The sequence below is a fragment of the Lissotriton vulgaris genome, unplaced genomic scaffold, assembly GCF_964263255.1.
Source record: "Lissotriton vulgaris unplaced genomic scaffold, aLisVul1.2 SCAFFOLD_1518, whole genome shotgun sequence".
NCBI lineage: Eukaryota > Metazoa > Chordata > Amphibia > Caudata > Salamandridae > Lissotriton > Lissotriton vulgaris.
Genome location: NW_028244322.1, coordinates 116,437 through 134,742, shown reverse-complemented (window position 1 = coordinate 134,742; position 18,306 = coordinate 116,437). Strand labels below are relative to the sequence as shown.

The 18,306-nt window shown below is 45.3% G+C and overlaps 1 protein-coding gene across 1 annotated transcript in view; it reads right to left on the bottom strand.

Annotated features, from left to right (window-relative positions):
• Positions 1-4,764: 4,764 nt before the first annotated feature.
• The window catches only part of LOC147667608 (uncharacterized), a 48,246-nt gene continuing 34,704 nt past the window's right edge, over positions 4,765-18,306 (bottom strand). The window contains exons 3-10 of the mRNA XM_086948790.1: positions 17,950-18,117; positions 15,871-15,878; positions 14,189-14,459; positions 13,733-13,890; positions 10,950-11,220; positions 10,496-10,653; positions 5,236-5,506; positions 4,765-4,939 (exon numbers count right to left, since the gene is read on the bottom strand). Of these exons, the coding sequence (XP_086804916.1) occupies positions 4,765-4,939; positions 5,236-5,506; positions 10,496-10,653; positions 10,950-11,220; positions 13,733-13,890; positions 14,189-14,459; positions 15,871-15,878; positions 17,950-18,117 (1,480 nt within the window). The remainder of the gene's footprint in view (positions 4,940-5,235; positions 5,507-10,495; positions 10,654-10,949; positions 11,221-13,732; positions 13,891-14,188; positions 14,460-15,870; positions 15,879-17,949; positions 18,118-18,306) is intronic.

The window sequence follows — 18,306 nt, the reverse complement described above, 5'->3', positions numbered from 1 at the left end:
AAGGCTTGGTTAACAATGGGTGAAGTGTATCAGGGTGCTGGCCTTGTCAAATTTTGCTTCAATCACTGTCAGAGGTGCAAAATTTGTTCCGTTGAGTTGATCATATCTTCATGTTGTGCCATGATGGGACGCTTTGCCTGTTTTCTATTAGGGGCATTTCTTTCCGGTCTGTTGTATGTTGTCCCTTTGTAGGGCTGTGGTCGCCTGACTGATGGTGGCCCCCTGTGCGGCCTGGGCGTATGATTGCATGTTTGGTGTATTTTGTTGTTGTGTGTCCCTGTATTGGTAGGTCCAAGGGTTGCGTGCTCATTTGGAATATAGGGTAAAGTGCTGTAATGAGAGCACTGTTTCTTGCCGGGCTTGTTTGTGTTACTGGTTCCTTATTCCCTGCCATATTACGTGATATGGGGGATGCTGTTTTTTCTGACTGTCGTTTTGAGTGCTTCCGTTGTTTTTTGAGACGTTTCTTTTCTCTCCGAGTCACAGCTGGTGCAGTGTGGCAGGTATCCTCCATCTCTGTGCCCCCCCTGATGTTGTCCTTGTGCCACACAATTTGATTGCTGGACACTACGTGGGGGTGGGTTGTGATAGCGGATCTTTATTTGATTTCATTTGTGGCAGGTTTGACTGTTTGGGAGGTCTATTTCCTGGCTTAATTCAGTGGTCGCCCTAAATCCGTTGTTCGTGGCCGGGTCAGGTATCTGAGTGCCTGGGTGATTTTTATTTATGCGTTTCAATTCCATCACTAATAAGGTAAGTACGGTTGGAAGCAAGGCCAGTTTGTCCACTATCTCTGGTCACAGACAGTCCAGTGGGAGGTCACGCTGTTGTTGACCTTGATGATCTTGTCAACTTTTCTAGCTATGTCTGCATTGTAAGTGCCATTACTTGGAGAATTTCCATCTGCATTTCAGGTTTTTCTGATTTGTTCATTCTGCACTGCTGGCCTTGTACAGTGACCTTGCTCCATGCCGCTCTGCTCTGCCAGAGAATCTGAAGCACTTGTTCAGATCAGCTGACAAGAATGCAGAAAAGAATTCTTACTAGTAACCGGGGTTATAGTCAGAAATAGAAAAGTAAGCAGTAGTTTTACTAATGCTGACAAGTCCCAGAACACGTGGAGACCTCCGTTGGGAATGACTATATTACCAGAAAGTCTCTGGCAAACTTTAGCAATGGATATGTTGCGCTCCATTCTATATCAAGTTGGTGTGCCAACATTTGTCATTGTCCTCATGGATTTCTATTCCAAGTGGCTGAAAGCGGGAGTCAATTCCACAGTGGATGCTGATGTGGTTGTTTCATTTTTAGAAGGGGCTTTTCTGAGGGAGGGCATTCCTTAGAAATTGTTAAATGACAATGGTCCATAGTTCAAGGTGAACAAATTAAAAAACTCCCCTCTCCCGGAATGGAGTGTGGACAGCCCACATGGCAGTAAACCATCCAGAGGGGGATGGTTGTGTGGAGAGATTCAACCATGTTAAAATGGGAAGTGTGCAAGCTCAGTGAGTGGTGGAAGGAATTGAGAAAAGGAAATGAACATATTAATGTGGACTTATAGAATTATTCCATCAGTACTGGTTATAGTCCGTTTCGAGTGTTGAGAGGACATGAACTATTTACTAATGATAATAATGGAAAGTTAATGGTCTCCTATGGTTGTTAAGAAGAACCTAAAGTTGGCGCAAAAGACAAACAAAGATTTCGATGATAAAAAGAAAAGTGTTCTTGGTGCTGAAGGATGAATGGGTGCATATCAAGATTGATCGCAAAGTCAAGAAGGGCAGTACGTTTTCTCTGCCTCTTCAAGTGGGTGAGGTTTTTGCTTGCACAGCTAAACTATCCTATGGTATAGTCTGGAATTGCAGTAAAGTAGCTAAATGTAACAAAGGCGATAAAGGAATGGATATTTGAATGACAATTGGTTATGACAGGATTTGGATGTAAATGGAACAAGTTGTGATGGGGAGGAGATTGTGAGGGCTAGTAGAATGTGTGAGAAAATAGGCGGAAGGACTACTGATCAGAAGGAAGTGTCTAAGAATACTCAAAGGGGAAGGATTATTTCTTGTTCTAAGAAGTTTAAGGATTTCATTGTGAGTTAATAATGTTATTATGTAAGGTTACAAATGCACTTACCTGTGTTATACCACATCGTCATCTTCTGTATAATATGAGAGTACGTAATTATATAGCACTGTTTAGAAATATATCTAAAAGTAGTTGATTCATCTGTGTAATTCTTGTTTTTAGGAATTGTAATTGAAATCTTTATTTTTGTTATATCTTTTGTAATATTTGTTAAAAGGGAAGGATGTGTGGTATCAGGACTACCCTGATACACTTTGGTTGTCCTGGGAATTGTCACCAAGGACGTAAAGGGTTCTAGAATGTGCGGACTGGTAGCTGAAAAAGACCATATGTGTTGCGTCCTATGTAGAAAGACACCAGGAGCCAGGATGTATATTTAGGTCTTCTTTATTAGGTCTTCCAGTTCAGGTTACATCTCTCTTGACTCCAGCCAGCCTAGTGTGGTACCAGTCCCATCAGGAGCAGCCTGCCTAGCTGCTCAGCCCATCTCTAACTGCCAACATTCATCCACTCAGACACCCAGGCATTCCATGCATCACAGGCACACCAACATTCCAAGACCAACTCACACTCTGGCTGTGCAGCTAGAGGCAGCAGGGCTAGAGTACATGTTACACATTTAAGTAGGGTATAACAAGATGTAAACTGGAGATGAAGCATACGTAGATTGCTGCTCTTGTACAATAAATACAAATGACCTTCCTGAGCATCCTATCGTTGTTGGAGGGAACAAAAGCTTGTATTTTTAAAAATGAAGATCCGGCAATTAAGAATAGAAATTGTGTTATAGACTTGAAAATAACACTTTTTTGGGTGAAATCAAGCATATTTATTCAAAATCAAAAGCCTGCATTTGAAGTTAAATTATGAGTATTTTCAGAAACTAGCACAATGTTTGGAGACGCAAAGGTTGCATTTTTAACAACTATTAGATTTGTTATTATAGCAACAATCCATGTTCATAATGTTGTAGGTGTTATTGTTGGCTGGTGTATTGGCATTTTCCTTATTTATATTGATACAACTTTTTATAATATTATCACTTCTGCTGTTTTAGGCCTAAGTCTGTAAGCTTGGTATACATTTTCTAATGTATGATCAGCAGTGTTGCAGGGATTCTGCTGAGTCACAAAACTATGCTTGGGATCATAGAACCTTAATAGGTAGGGACTGAGTTATCCTACGACCTAGGTACCCATGAGCCCGGAACCGACTAGCTATAGTATCTCACTTGCCCTCCTACTCACTCAGAGGAACAAGTGATTAGATACCCCAGAACACAACACTCCTGACTCTCTCAGGAATCGCTGTTGCAGGACACACCCTTTCGCTCTTACACTCGTACCAGTACTCAATCAGCTCTGACAGAGACACAAGAGAAGTTTAAAATGTTTATTTTAACTATCATGCTCTAGAATGCAGTATATGTGCCACAATAAGAAAGAAGATGCTTAACACAAAAATGGTCAGCATAGTAAATAGTCTAGAAATCATAAAAGGAGCTGGCATTATATAAGACAGGGTAGCCTAACCCCTCTCCCCTTCCACAGAAGCAAAATGATTATCTATCAGATCTCTAGGTGTTAGCAGAACAACCCGTAGCTTAGCATACACAGATAAAAAATTCTACATCTTAGGTGCTTTCACAATCCCTTCCCTGGAAAGATCCTGCTCCAAGTGTGTTGTTACCTATCTGTGCATACATATATGACAAAGGTAAATGTTGCCAAACAACAGCTGCATCTGCATGTTTGTCTGACCAGACTACAATATAAAGGGGCATTGTTATTTGACCTTTTCGATGGTGTTCAGACCAAATCCCAGGAGAAAAGAGAACGCAAAACAACAGAAAGGTCTGTGTGAAAGTACAGTGTGGCACAAAGCAAAATAAGTTTGTATAGTAACACGCGCAAAGCAGTGGGCAGTCTGCAATGTGCTCATTCTAACATAGGGGAAATGACAATGGGCCTGCAGGGGACATATAATAGCAAGTTTCTTATAAATTGAGCAGTGGCACTGCTGTTATCAGCTTGTAATTTGTATCTAGCTCTCCTATTCTGGCTGTAAATGTAAGTTTAATAAAACGTTTAACTTTCGTCCATGATCCTTCCAAGTAGGCTATCAGTCAGATGGATACAGGAAAGGCTGAATTTAAAGGTAATAGCCAGGGTAGAAAAGACATGGAATGTATGTTGAAGAAAATTAAAATGTTATACATATTTTGGAAACAAGTTAAGCATTAAGTCATGTTCTGTCGTTTTTCAAAATCTGAATCTCAGTTTAATTCAGTTCAGTAATCCTGAAAGTCGCTGAAACCTCCAAAAGCAACCAGACCACAGGTTAAAAAACTCACACACAGTGCCTTTTAACAGAGGGAGCGGAAGAAAGCCACCTGTCAAAAGATTCTTATTATAGTTGTATATCCATTAGCATCTCATGGTTCAATGAAAGCCTTTGCACAAATGTCTCTTTCTTAAAAATCCTTATTGCAGTTCTCGTTTGAGTAAATAAGTCCCTAACCCATATTGTCATTCAGTAAGTACCACTGCTCCAAATGTTACCTAGCAAAATTTACATGAGAAGTGACAGTGATGTAACAGTACCATCTGAGGAAATGGGTAAAAGATATCCCATATTTGACACATGACCATGGATGTGAGTGAGCACCCCTCCTCACAAACAGCACACACTTGGCTGCTGTGGTGGAAGAACACTGTATACTTCCACTCCACACAGGGTGAGGTATTCCTTGCGGCCTTTGATGACGACACTGACATAGCGGCCCACCATCCCTTTGCAGCAGAGCACAGTAACAGATCCGGCACTAAGGTCAGTGATGGTGCCACACCTGTACAACCAGAGACACAACCAGAAGAACAGAGTTAGGCTGAGCTGTTGTCTTTGAAACCCACCCACCAGTATCGTGCATAAGGAGCGAAGGCAAAGATGGAGTTTGGAGCAATGTATTATGAAGCTTGAGGAAGATCTATTAAGAGTTACATCACAAATCAGCCAATCAAAGAGGAGAGGTATATTGAGTAACTACTGATCAACAAGCTTATTCTAAACACTGTTGGAAAAGCTTCTCCAATATCAGGCTCCCCTTGACTCACAGCAGTCAAGTGCACAATTAGCAGAACTTACACAGGGTTGTTGTTGTTTGTGTTGTCTCCGATCCGAACTTCAGCACCTCTGAGTCGCTCAGGGCAGCAGTCGGCTCTGTTCACCACCACAACAGTTCCAATTGGCTGACTTTGCCCTAAGTCCACTCTCCACCATGGATTCATGTCCCCGTTGGTGGCAGAGCAGTACTTTTCATAGTAGTTCCCATTGCGGTTGTTGTTGAGTGGGTATGACGGCAGCCCGAGGGATGGATACTGGCTGCTTTGTGAAGCTGTTCCTTCCAGTGCCAAATCTTTAGGTAAAAAAAGAAAAGTCAAAAGGGAAAGTAAAATAAAAGTCCAAAAACTAGCTTGATACAAAATATCAACTCAAAAATGTCGACCTGAAGCAACATCGAATGCAAGATATCAGTTTGCACAATATCATCATGGTAGTGGATGTGGATGTGGTGTTGGAATAGTACTATACTTCACTATGCATTCCTGTCTTGACAATGTTGTGCAAGTTAATTTTTCACAACTGGTCAATTTATTTCTGGTTAACCTACAACCCAAGTCAGTTTGTTGAGATTTACCGATTTATAGCACAATGCAGCACAGCCGCCAAAGTTGTCTTGCTAGAGAGTGCAGGGCACTGCCATATATACTAAGATATGGCACTGCAGTTCTTGTGCTCAGCCCTGGCTGCCTAGTGCCACGCACATTCCTTTGCACCTAGTGTGAAGGTGTATTTGTGATGTGAAGCATACGTTTTGCACTGCAAGGGTACCCTTCCTGTACAAAAACTTTTAAGCGTTTCCTTCATTATATGTGTGCTGTATAATGCAACACACCTGCAATATTTGAAAAGTTAGGTGAATAAAAAAAGTTCTCGTTAGCGCCTCCTTCCAGGAGGTGTGCTTTTTTAGTGCTTAGCCCTGTCTACCATTCTTAGTAGATAGTATAGGAACACTCACATACCACTCATGGAATGCCCTCTTCATGCAAAGAAGTGCACTATTATGTTACTTCTAGGGACAAATTCAAATTTTTCATTTGAAAGTAAAAAGTTTATCAACAGTTTGTATCAGTTTGCGTAACTTCTTCTGGATTATGCCAAGCTTTGTTAGAGCTGCCCCTTGATCTTCTAGCCTGTACAACTGTATGGAGATGGTTCCATTAGCAAGTTGAAGCTTTACCCTCTAAAACTCAGTTAATTCCATTACAGGCTAAGGCCTGTTAGTCTCCCAGTAGCTTACCCAGGAAATGCAAGACCACCAGCCCTGAAACTCAAAGCACCACTGCCTGCCTTCTTGCCAAGAGCAATGTGCCTCTTAAGAAAGAGGAGAGCGTTAGAGTGAGTGAGTTCCAGTGGGGAATGCTGGTGGGTCTCCTTGCCCCAGGCAGATTCTTTCAGCAGTACAGCAAACCAGTTCGACCCTGTATGCACACTACCTGGGCGACTGTGCGTTGAGGCCTAAAGACTTGACTTTTGCAGGTTACAACAGTGTTGAAAATATTTACATTTGAAATGGTCCACTAGCTGCATGATGTTTTCATAATATTATTGTTTTTTTTCTTCACAAGCTAATCTGCAGCGTGATAACCAACTTTTTTGGTCCTGATGAATGCCACACACACATCAGTAGGGTATGAGAATAGCATAAAGATGGCGACCTGAGTATCACAACTGGGTTGAAGCCATATCACCCTAATCATTTTTAGTATACTCCTAGGGGAGACTAATAAAATGTTTACTCCATAAAGAGGTATTTTTAATCTTTGTACTGTCTAGTCCACGTTCTGCTAATCTCAACCACATCTGATAGCAAAAATAGGGTATGAAAATAATTTTTAAGAGCTCCTCCCTGAGTGTGAGTTGTAGCCCCTAAGCCCCAACCATTGGATAAAGATGTGAGGAGGAGCCCAATGATGAAGAATGCCATCTAGGGGCAAATTATGTTGTGGATCAGAAAACGTGGGTTTCTGATTAAACCTATGTGATAGGTCCTCATTGACTGGATGTATTCAATGTGTATTTTGGTGGATCCCCTTAGCAAGGTGTGAGGGGACGACTCATACACCGATCAGGTCGTTGCCTTTATGCAGGGAAAGTCGTCAACCCTAGTGTGGCAGAAGAGGGCTGCCATGAATGAACTGTGAACGTTGCTGCACTGATTGGTTCTTGCCCAAGTGCAGTGCGATGCCACATAGGGCTACCATGAAGAGTATTGCCATGTTGAGGGGGCCATAGCCCCTTTACGGATGTAAGCTGGTGGATCCATATGCCAGGAGGGGCTACCGTGAGGAGACTCGCTGTGCTAATCTTGATGGAGCATGTGTACCGTGAAGACGCTGACCCTGTATGCCAGAGGGGGCAACTAGGACCAAGCAAGAAGTGTGACCTGGTCGAGATCATCATCAGAAACGAGAGGCAGCTGTGGTGATGCTAGGGGACCTACACCTTGACTGACAACTAGCGCGAGGACCTTTGCACCACTACCGATAGAAAGAGTGGACTTACACAAATTAGAGGAGCAATGAGAACTCCGTGGCTGCTGCACAACCACATGTGAGGAACTTGAGGACAACCAACTGCAGCCTGTTGGGAGCCTGCAGAATGGGCGGCCGCTCTTTCAAGGTTTTAGGGGCAAAACTTTGGAACTCCCTACCTCTGCATATCCGTACCCTGACCAACCTGACTACCTTTCGAAAGGAACTAAAAACCCACCTCTTCTCCGTCATCTAAAATCTTCTGTGACTTTCCCCCTCCCCTCAGGTACTGTTTAGGTTCAGCGCCGGGACGCTCCGTTGCTGGGGCAGCTGTTTGCGCTTCAACAAATTGTTAACATTAACATTAACAGGTGAAATACTTACCAGAGAAGCTGCTGCTCCAGCGCCTTGTTGAGGGGGTACACTTGGAGAATCAGTTTGTTCCGAAGGACGATGAAACAGCCCTGTAGCGCGTGGTAATATATGTGCGCAGCCGTTGCCAGTGCAGCGCATTGTTGCATTGTGCAGAACGATTATGCATCAATAGTCCGAAAACAGGACCACAATGGCATTTCAGTATCTGTCAGGGAAGCGAGATAACAGGTTTTGAGAAGCCCTCCCTGCATCATCAGACCTTGAAGAAAGCAGCAGACACACAGGTGAGCCTGGGCCACGCCCTGCGCCCTGCCAGTGGCCAGGAATCCGAAGGGACCAGTCTGCGCTCAGCATCCCCCGCACGCCTCAAATGTCTTTGTGGGGGACCGGGCCGCTGGCTCAAGAGGAATGAGACAAAAAATGCTGAGGAACCAGTCGCCCTGGACGTTCTGAGGTGGAGGAGTCACGTACTTTCCGCCGTGCCGCCGTGCCGTTAAGCCGCCGAGGTTGCGAGCTCCCGCCACAGGGCTGGCGAATATTCCAGCTCCCACTCCCGCAAGACCGTCGCATCACCCAACTCACCGACTGATTCACCGGACCGCGGGCTTACAGCTACCTGCGACACCCCACCCGCCAACCCCCGACGGCTGCTGGTCGCTGTGCCTACCCCATTGCCATTGCCTCGCCTCAGCTCGGAGGATTTGGTGGTATCGGCGATTGTGGGCTGGGCACTCAGGAAGCGAGCAGACAAGTTGGGGGGCGGTGTCGGTCCATAGCGGGTCCCTGGTGAAGCGCGAGCATGGTGTGCGGAATAGCCTCAATTGTTGAAGATCCTGAGGCGTGGTGTGCGGAGAGGAGAGGAGCCGGTGTGTGCCGGGGGACAGTTCAACCTCAGTCCAAACACTGTCCAGCGGTGAGCCACGAGGAGTGTGACGCGGTGCGGTGGGGGAGAAACTTCCCTTGCTGTGAGTTGTTGTGGGTTGTTGCGAGGAGCAGCGAGGGGTGAGGCCCTTTGAGGGGGAAGGCTGTGAGTCAGCGTGCAACCGCAGGGGGGGTACGCTCAGGAAAGAAAGGAGAAGTGCGGTGCAGTGGAGAGGAGGCCACGACCAAGTGTCCAAGTGTGCCCTGCGAACTTGTGTCTTACCCTGTGTTCGACCCTGTGTTGGACCCTGCGTCGGTCAGTGTCCCCTGGGAACAGTTTGCATCATGTATTGCCACATATCACCACATATTGCATTAGCCTGAGGCTTATTAGGCTCTCAGGCAGGCACAAAGCCGTGTAGAGTCGTTAAAGCACCCCTGGTCTGTGAATTGTGAATTGTGATCATACGTGCCCTGTCACTGTTGGGTTCTAATGTTTAATTAACCCCAAAATCACGGCTGAAAATCGTGGGCTGCTTCAATATATAAAGAGAGGGTTGGGCTGATCAAAGTTTAAGCAAAGATCGTGTGCCCGTTCATTTCCTTTTTTCTTCTTTTCTTTTGACATAATACAAACCTTGGTCTGTGATCTGTGGATATGAGATCAGGCCGTCAACGTGGGGCTCTGCCTAAACATAACAAAACCACAAAAGCCTGAGGAGTCTGTGGTCGATGAGACCCAAACCAAGCCAGGTGAAGAAAATTAAGAATATCCTGGTGTTTGTGCTCCTTTAAGGGATACAACTGAGCATACAACTGAGCCAGCTGAGGCAGCCACATCAGTCTTTAAAGAGGAGCATTCAAATGAGCAGGCCCAATTGGTGGTTGCCCCCACCACCTCAAGACAAAGACTGTAAGAATTTGCCACATGTCACTCATGTTATTCAGCCATCCATTAAGAGCTTTTTCTTTAAGTATCAACAAAATCAGTCTCAAAAACAACAAAGAAAAAACAATAACAATAGTGGGTCTGTTGATATCTGTGAAGCGCATCCTTTACCTTCCGCGCCATTGGGTAAAAAAGGTGCTCACCCATGTGTATTAATAGAGTCCTCATTAGAAATAGATGAGCTAAAGGAGGACGTAGTTTGCCACAATAAGATTATTTCTAATAAGGGCAAAAAGGGGAATAGTGTTGAAAAAGTTGAAATAGCAGTGTGTTCCGATACTGGTGATTCCACTTAAGCCTGATCTCTGGCTAGTTGGCCCCTGGGGAACTTCCTTCTCATATAGAGCTTTACCGGTTAAACACTTTTGATTTTAATACAGAGTCGAAATGGGTCTCTGACTAGTAGTGGGGCATCACCCAAATAGAGAAGGACCATCGCCACTAGCTTGAGGGAAGTGGGACTTAGGGATCCGCCTATGAAACACTAGAGCCCTGACCTCATCGACTGTGTACATTGTTTGTGAATGTTGTATTTAATTTTGGGGTTGTAGCCATAAATAAAAACTTATTTTTTCATAAAAGCAAGTATTCCCCCCCCCCACTTCTCCTCACTACTTGTACCCACTTGGCTGCTGTGGTGGCAGAACACCGTATACTTCCACTCCGCACAGGGTGAGGTATTCCTGGCGGCCTGTGATGACGACACTGACATAGCGGCCCACCATCCCTTTGCAGCAGAGCGTAGTAATAGATCCGGGACTAAGGTCAGTGATGGTGCCACACCTGTACAACCAGAGACACAACCAGAAGAACAAAGTTAGGCTGACCGGTTTTCATGCAAGCCCACCCATCAGTATCATACATAAGATGCATAGGCAAAGATGGAGTTTGAAACAATGTATTATGAAGCTTGAGGAAGATCTACTAAGGGTTGCATCACAAATCAGCCCATCAAAGAGGAGAGGTATATTGAGTAGATACTGAACAGCACGGTTATGCTAAACACTGTGGTAAAAGCGTCTCCAATATCAAGCTCCCCTCTGTTCACTGCAGTCAAATGCACAATTAGCAGAACTTACACAGGGTTGTTGTTGTTTGTGTTGTCTCCGATCCGAACTTCAGCATCTCTGAGTCGTTCAGGGCAGCAGTCGGCTCTGTTCACCACCACAACAGTTCCAATTGACTGTCTTTGTCCTAAGTCCACTTTCCACCATGGATTCATGTCCCCGTTGGTGGCAGAGCAGTACTTTTCAAAGTAGTTCCCATTGCGGTTGTTGTTGAGTGGGTATGATGGCAGCCCGAGGTATGGATACTGGCTGCTTTGTGAAGCTGTTCCTTCCAGTGCCAAATCTTCAGGTAAAAAAAGAAAAGCAGATGGGTAAGTAGAAGATAGGTTGAAAAACTAGCGTGATACAAAATATCAACCTGCAGCAACATTGAGTGCAAGGTTTTAGTTTGTACAATATCCTCAAGGTAGTGGATGTGGTGTTAGAATAGTAAATTAATACTGCACTATGCATGCTTCCCTTGACAGTGTGGTTCAAGTCACTATTTTGCAGAAGTTTAATATTTTTGTGGTTAACTTAACAACCCAAGTCAGATAGCTCCATTAGTGAACTTGGTGAAGATTTACTGATTTTTAGCACAGCGACCAAAGTTGTCATTCTAGAGAGCACAGGGCACCACCATATGTACTAAAATATGGCACTGCTGTTCTCGTCCTTAGCACTGCCTGCCTAGTGCCATGCACAGACCTTTGCAGCTAGTGCAATGATATATCTGTGATGTCTAGCATATGCTTTGCCCTGCAAGGGTACGTTTCCTCTAGAAAATAATATGCTTAGACAGACTTAAAAGCGTTTCCCACGTTATATGCGTGCTGTCCAGTGCAACACACATGCAATATGTGAAACGTTAGACGAATAAAAAGCATTTCTCCTTGTGATCACCGTCCTCGAGGAGGCATATTGTTTAGTGCATGGCCCTATCTATCTTTGTTAGTAGATAGTGTAAGAACGCTCATGTACCAATCATGGAATGCCTGCTTCATGCAAAGTAGTGTTCAGTTATGTTACTTCTAGGGCACATTTTAAGTTTTGCACGGTAAAGTAAAGTGTTGTCAACACTTTGCACCAGTTTGCATCAATTCTTCTGGCTATCGCCAGTGCAAAGTGTTGATAAAGCTAAATCTTGATGTTATAGTCTGTACAACTGTATTCAGATGGTTTCATTTGCAAGCTTGACGTTTTACCCTGCACAACCCTATACAGTTAATTTCATTAGAGGCCCTAATGTGTAAGGGGAAGTACCCAGGAAATCCAAAACTCATCTGCCCTTGAATATAGAGCACCAGTGCCTGCCTGCTTGCCAAGACCAATGTGCCCTTTAAGGAAGAGGAGAGTGTTGGAGGGAGTGAGGTCCGGTGGGGAATCCTGGTAAGGGTCAGCTTGCTCCAGCCAGATTCTTTCGGAAGACCAGTTTGGCCCTGTAAGCACACTATCTCTGAGACTGTGATTTGAGGCCTGAAAACCTGACTTTTTCAGTTTGCCACAGAGGCGAACATATTCACATTTGAAATAGTCCACTGGTTGTAGGATCTTTTTCAAAATATTATTGTTTTAATCTCCACGGATTTTTCTGCAGAGTAATATCCAACATTTTGGTCCTGATGATGCCTCACACGTTAGTGGGGTATGTGAATGGCATAAACATGTTGGCCTGAGTATCATCACTGGGTTGTAGTCATATCACCCTAATAAGTTTTAGTATACTCCTTGAGGAGACTTAATGAAGAATTTGTTGTGTGTTTTGGTGGATCCCCCTAGCAAGGTGCAAGGAAACAGTTGCTGCACTGACCGGGCCGTTACCCACGTGCAGGTAAATTCGGCAACCCTCGCATGTAAGAGGAGCATTGCTATAAAGTGAATGGTGAACGCCGCTGCATGGAATGAGTTATCGCCCATATGCAGTGCGATGTCGGTGACCTCATACGTCAGATAGGGTCACCATGAAGAGGATTGTTGTGCCAAGTGTGCTGTAGCCCATGTATAGTGGCAAGCTGCTGGGTCATTATGCCAGGAGGGACCACTGTAAGGAAAACCGCTGTGCCTATCTAGATGGAGCTTGTGTACAGTGTAGAGGTGGTGACTCTGAATGCCAGAGGGGAGAACCGGGACCAAGTAAGAAGTGTGATCTGGTTGAGATCGTCAACAGAGGCAAACTGCAGCTGTGGTAACACTAGCGGGCCTGCACCTTGACTGACAACTAGCGCCAGAACCTTCGCATCACCCCCATTACCTATAGGAAGTGGGAATTTACACACTTTGGAGGAGTAATGAGAACCCCACGACCACTGCTGCTGCACAACCGCATGTGAGGACCGCGAGGACAACCGACTGGAGCTGGTCGGCCACAGGTGAAATACTTACCAGAAACAGATGCTGCTCCAGCGCCTGTGGAGAGGGTATGCTCAGAGTGCTGTGGCGGGGTATGCTCAGAGATTCTGGTCAATATGATGCTGCTGGTGCACATAGGACTGATTTTGGGCCAGTCAGCCCTATGGGAACCAGCTTGCCAGATAGTGATTTGGCACTGGAACACTTATGATTTTAATACTGAGTCAGAGTGGGTCTCGGAATAGTAGGGGAGCATAACCTAAATAGGGAATGTCCACTATCGCAAGCTTGAGGGAAGTGGGACTCAGGGATCTACCTATGAAACACTAGAGCCCTGGCATCAGCTGACTGTGTATTGTTTGTGAATGTTGTATTTAATTTTGTGGTGGTAGCTGTAAATAAATGCTTCTTTTTTTCGTAAAAGCAAGTATTCCCCCCCCCCACTTCTCCTCAATACCAGCACACACTTGGCAGCTGTGTCGACACAACACCGTATACTTCCACTCCACACAGGGTGAGGTATTCCTTGCGGCCTTTGATGACGACACTGACGTAGCGGCCCACCATCCCTTTGCAGCAGAGCGTAGTTACGGATCCGGGACTAAGGTCAGTGATGGTGCCGCACCTGTAGAACCAGAGACACAACCAGAAGAACAAAGTTAGGCTGACCGGTTTTCATGCAAGCCCACCCATGAGTATCATACATAAGGTGCAAAGGCAAAGATAGAGTTTGAAACAATGTATTATGAAGCTTGAGGAAGATCTACTAAGGGTTGCATCACAAATCAGACAATCAAAGAGGAGAGGTATATATTGAGTTCCTGCTGAGCAACAAGGTTATGCTAAACACTGTTGTAAAAGTGTCTCCAATATCAGGCTCCCCTTGGCTCACTGTAGTCAAATGCACAATTAACAGAACTTACACAGGGTTGTTGTTGTTATTGCTGTCTCCGACCCGAACTTCAGCACCTCTGAGTCGCTGAGGGCAGCAGTCGGCTCTGTTCACCACCACAATAGATCCAATTGGCTGACTTTGTCCTAAGTCCACTCTCCACCATGGATTCATGTCCCCGTTGGTAGAAGAGCAGTACTTTCCAAAGTAGTTCCCATTGCGCTTGGTGTTGAGTGGGTATGATGGCAGCCCGAGGTATGGATACTGGCTGCTTTGTGTTGCTGTTCCTTTCAGTGCCAAATCTTCAGACAAAAAAGAAAAGCAAATGAGTAGAAGATAGGTTAAAAAACTAGCGTGATACAAAATTCCAACTCAAAAATATCAACCTGCAGCAACATTGAGTGAAAGATTTGAGTTTGTACAATATCTTCAAAGTAGTGGATGTGGTGTTAGAATAATAAATCTATACTCCACTATGCGTGCTTTCCTTGACAATGTTTGCAAGTCACTATTTTGCATCAGGTCAATATATTTGTGGTTTACATACAACCAGCTGCGGCAGGTAAGAGCAGTGGGTGGTGGTGCCGTGTGAGGGTGGGGGGGGGAGTGGGGGAAATTCAAGGGATCACCACTAGGGAAAATTAAATAAATGATTAATTTTCCCTCATGGTCATCTCTCGAACCCCCCCTCCCCCACTGGGCCCTACCGCTCTTACCTGTAGCAGCTGCGGCTGCTTACAACCCAAGTCCGATAGCTCCCTGGATGAACTTGGTGAAGATTTACAAATTTATAGCGCAGCTACCAATGTTGTCCTGCTAGAGAGTGCAGAGCCCCACCATATGTACTAAGATATGGCAGTGAAGTTCACGTGCTCAGCTCTGGCTCCCTAGTGCCATGCATATACATTTGCACATAATGCAATAATGTATGTGTGATGTCTAGCATATGCTTTGCACTGCCATGATACCCTTTCTGTACAAAATACTATGCTTAGACAGACTCTAAAACGTTCTCCACATTATATTTGTGTACTGTACAGTGCAAGACACATGCAATATGTGAAAAGTTAGACAAATAAATAGCATTTCTCCTTGTTAGCCCCTGCCTCGAGAAGGCATTATTTTTTAGTGCATGGACCTGTCTACCTTTGTTACTAGATAGTGTGAGAACGCTATGTACAATTCATGGAACAGTTCCTTTATGCGAAGAGGTGCATCATTATTAAGCCCGGGCATCGTACTCCGCTCTGTCAGCGGAGTTAGCAGAGTTTTACCAACTCTGCGCTCCGTTGGGAACGTGGAGTTGAGGCAAAACTCCGGCTCCATAGCAGAGCCGAGTACACCCCTAAGCTCCCGCTCGCAGCCCATAAAAAGACACAAAACCCACTTACCTGCTCTGGTGTCTGCAGGCAGCCCTCCTCCTTGCCGTGGTTTCTCTCCTCACCGCCGTCCTTGCTGCAAACCCATATGTTTTACTTCTTGGGTTGACTATGGATGCACAGTCCACCAAAGAAGTAAAACGTAGGGGTTTGCAACCGGCACCGAGGAGGAGGATGTTGGCAAGGATGAGACACCGCAGCAAGGTGGAGGGCGGCCCACAGACGCCAGAGAGCAGGTAAGTGGGTTTTTTGTCTTTTTTAAAATTGTTGGTAGAACTACGGTGGAGCGGAGCAGAGTTTATTTTTAACTCCATGGGACTCCGCAGAGTGTCACTCCATGTACTCCACCCACAACCGATTATTACGTTCCTTCTAGGGCAAATTTCCAGTTTTGCACTAGAAAGTAATACGTTTATCAACCCTCTGCACCATTTTGAGTCAATTCCTCTGGCTTGCTCCAGTGCAAAGTGTCAATAAAGCTGAAACTTTTTGTTTTAGTCTGTACAACTGTATGCAGATGGTTCCATTCGCAAGCTTGAAGTTTTACCTTCTACGACCCTATGCAGATAGTTCCATTAGAGGCCAAGGCCTGCTATTCTTCCAGCTGGGTCAGGAGATATTACACAGGAAATCCAAGACCATCTGCCCTGGAACCTAGAGCACCAGCGGCTGCCTGCTTGCCAAGACTAATGTGCCCCGTAAGGAAAATGAGAGCATTAGAGGCAGTGTGGCCTACTGTGAAATCATGGTAAAGGTCTCCGTGCCCCAGGGAGATTCTTTCGGCAGTACAGCAGACCAGTTTGACCCTGTAAGCACACTATCTGTGGGACTAGGAGTTAAGGCCTGAAAACCCGACGTTTGCAGTTTACAACAGCAGTGAACATATTTACATTTGAAATAGTCCACTGGTTGTATGATCTTTTTCATAATCTTATTGTTTTTTTTTCTACACAGATGTTTCTGCAGAGTGATATCCAACTTGTTTGACCAACTTGTTTGGTCCTGATGGATGCAACACACATGATAGTAGGGTATGAGAATGATATAAACATGTTGGCCTGAGTATCACAACTGGGTCATATCACTCTAATCATTTTCAGCATACTCCTTCGGGAGACTTAAAAAATAATTTGTTCATCCACCAAAGGTTTTTAATCTTCACAGTGTTCACACCCCACTCTGCTATTACTACCCACATCCAATAGCTTACATACAGTCTCTGAATAATCTGTAAGAGCTCCTCCCCGAAAGGGAGTTGTAGCCCACACCGCCAACCATTGGGTAAGGTGTGAGGAGGAGCCCTGTGATGAAGCATACCACCTAGGGGAGGGTTTAGGTTCTCGTCCTTAAAACAAAGGTTTTGTTGTGGATCAGAAAAGTTGGGTTTGTGATCAAACCTATGTGATTGCGATAGATCTCCCTTGATTGGATGCATTCATTGTGTGTTTTGGTGGATCCCACTAGCAAGGTGTGAGGAGACAGCTACTGCACTGTTCTGGTTCTTGCCCATGTGCTGGTACATTCAGCAACACTCAAATGCCAGAGGAGGACTGCCATAAAGTGAAACATGAACGCTACTGCACTGAATAGGTTATCGCCCATGTGCAGTGCGAGGTCGGTGACCTCGTATGCCAGATAGGGCCACCATGAGGAGATCCGCTGTGCCAATCTGGATGGCTCTTGTGTACAGTGGAGTGACAATTACTCTGAATTCCAGAGGGGGACAACTGGACCAAGCAAAACAAATGTGATCTGGTCGAGATCGTCAAAAGAGGCAAGTGACAAGTGTGGTATCACTAGTGGGCCTGCACCTTGACTGACAACTTGCGCGGGGACCTTTACACCACCCCTGCTACCTACAGGGAGCTCAGAACTTACCCAGCTTTGAGGAGCAATGAGAACCCCACTGCCAATGCTGCTGCACAACCGCATGTGAGGAACTCGGGACAACCGACTGAAGCCTGTCGGGCTGTGGGTGAAACACTTACCAGAGACAGATGCTGCTCCTGTGCCTGTGGAGGGGTTATGCTCAGAGTGCTGTGGCAGGGGATATGCTCAGAAACTTCGATCACCCTGATCCTGCTGGTGCACGTAAGACTAATGTTGGGCCAGTCAGCCTCAGGGGAACTTGCTTGCCAGATAGTGCTTTCGCGCTGGAACACTGATGATTTTAATCCTGTGTTAGAGTGGGACTCGGACTAGTAGTGGGGATAACCTAAATAGAGAATACCCATTACCTCTAGCTTGAGGGAAGTGGGAATCAGAGATCTGCCTATGAAGCACTAGAGCCTCGACATCAGCTAACTGTGTATTGTTTGTGAATGTTGTATTTAATTTTGTGGTGGTAGCTGTAAATAAATGCTTCTTTTTCCATAAAAGCAAGTATTACCCCCCTCCCACTTCTCCTCACTACCAGCACACACTTGGCTGTTGTTGCGGCACAACACCGTATACTTCCACTCCACACAGCGTGAGGTATTCATTGCGGCCTGTGATAACGACACTGACATAGCGGCCCACCATCCCTTTGCAGCAGAGCGTAGTAACAGATCCGGGACTAAGGTCAGTGATGGTGCCGCACCTGTAGAGCCAGAGACACAACCAGAAGAACAGAGTTAGGCTTACCGATTTTCATGCTAGCCCACCCATGAGTATCAAACGTAAGGTGCAAAGGCAAAGATGGAGTTTGTGACAATGTATTATGAAGCTTGAGGAAGATCTATGAGGCTTGCATCACAAATCAGCCAATCAAAGAGGAGAGGTATATTGA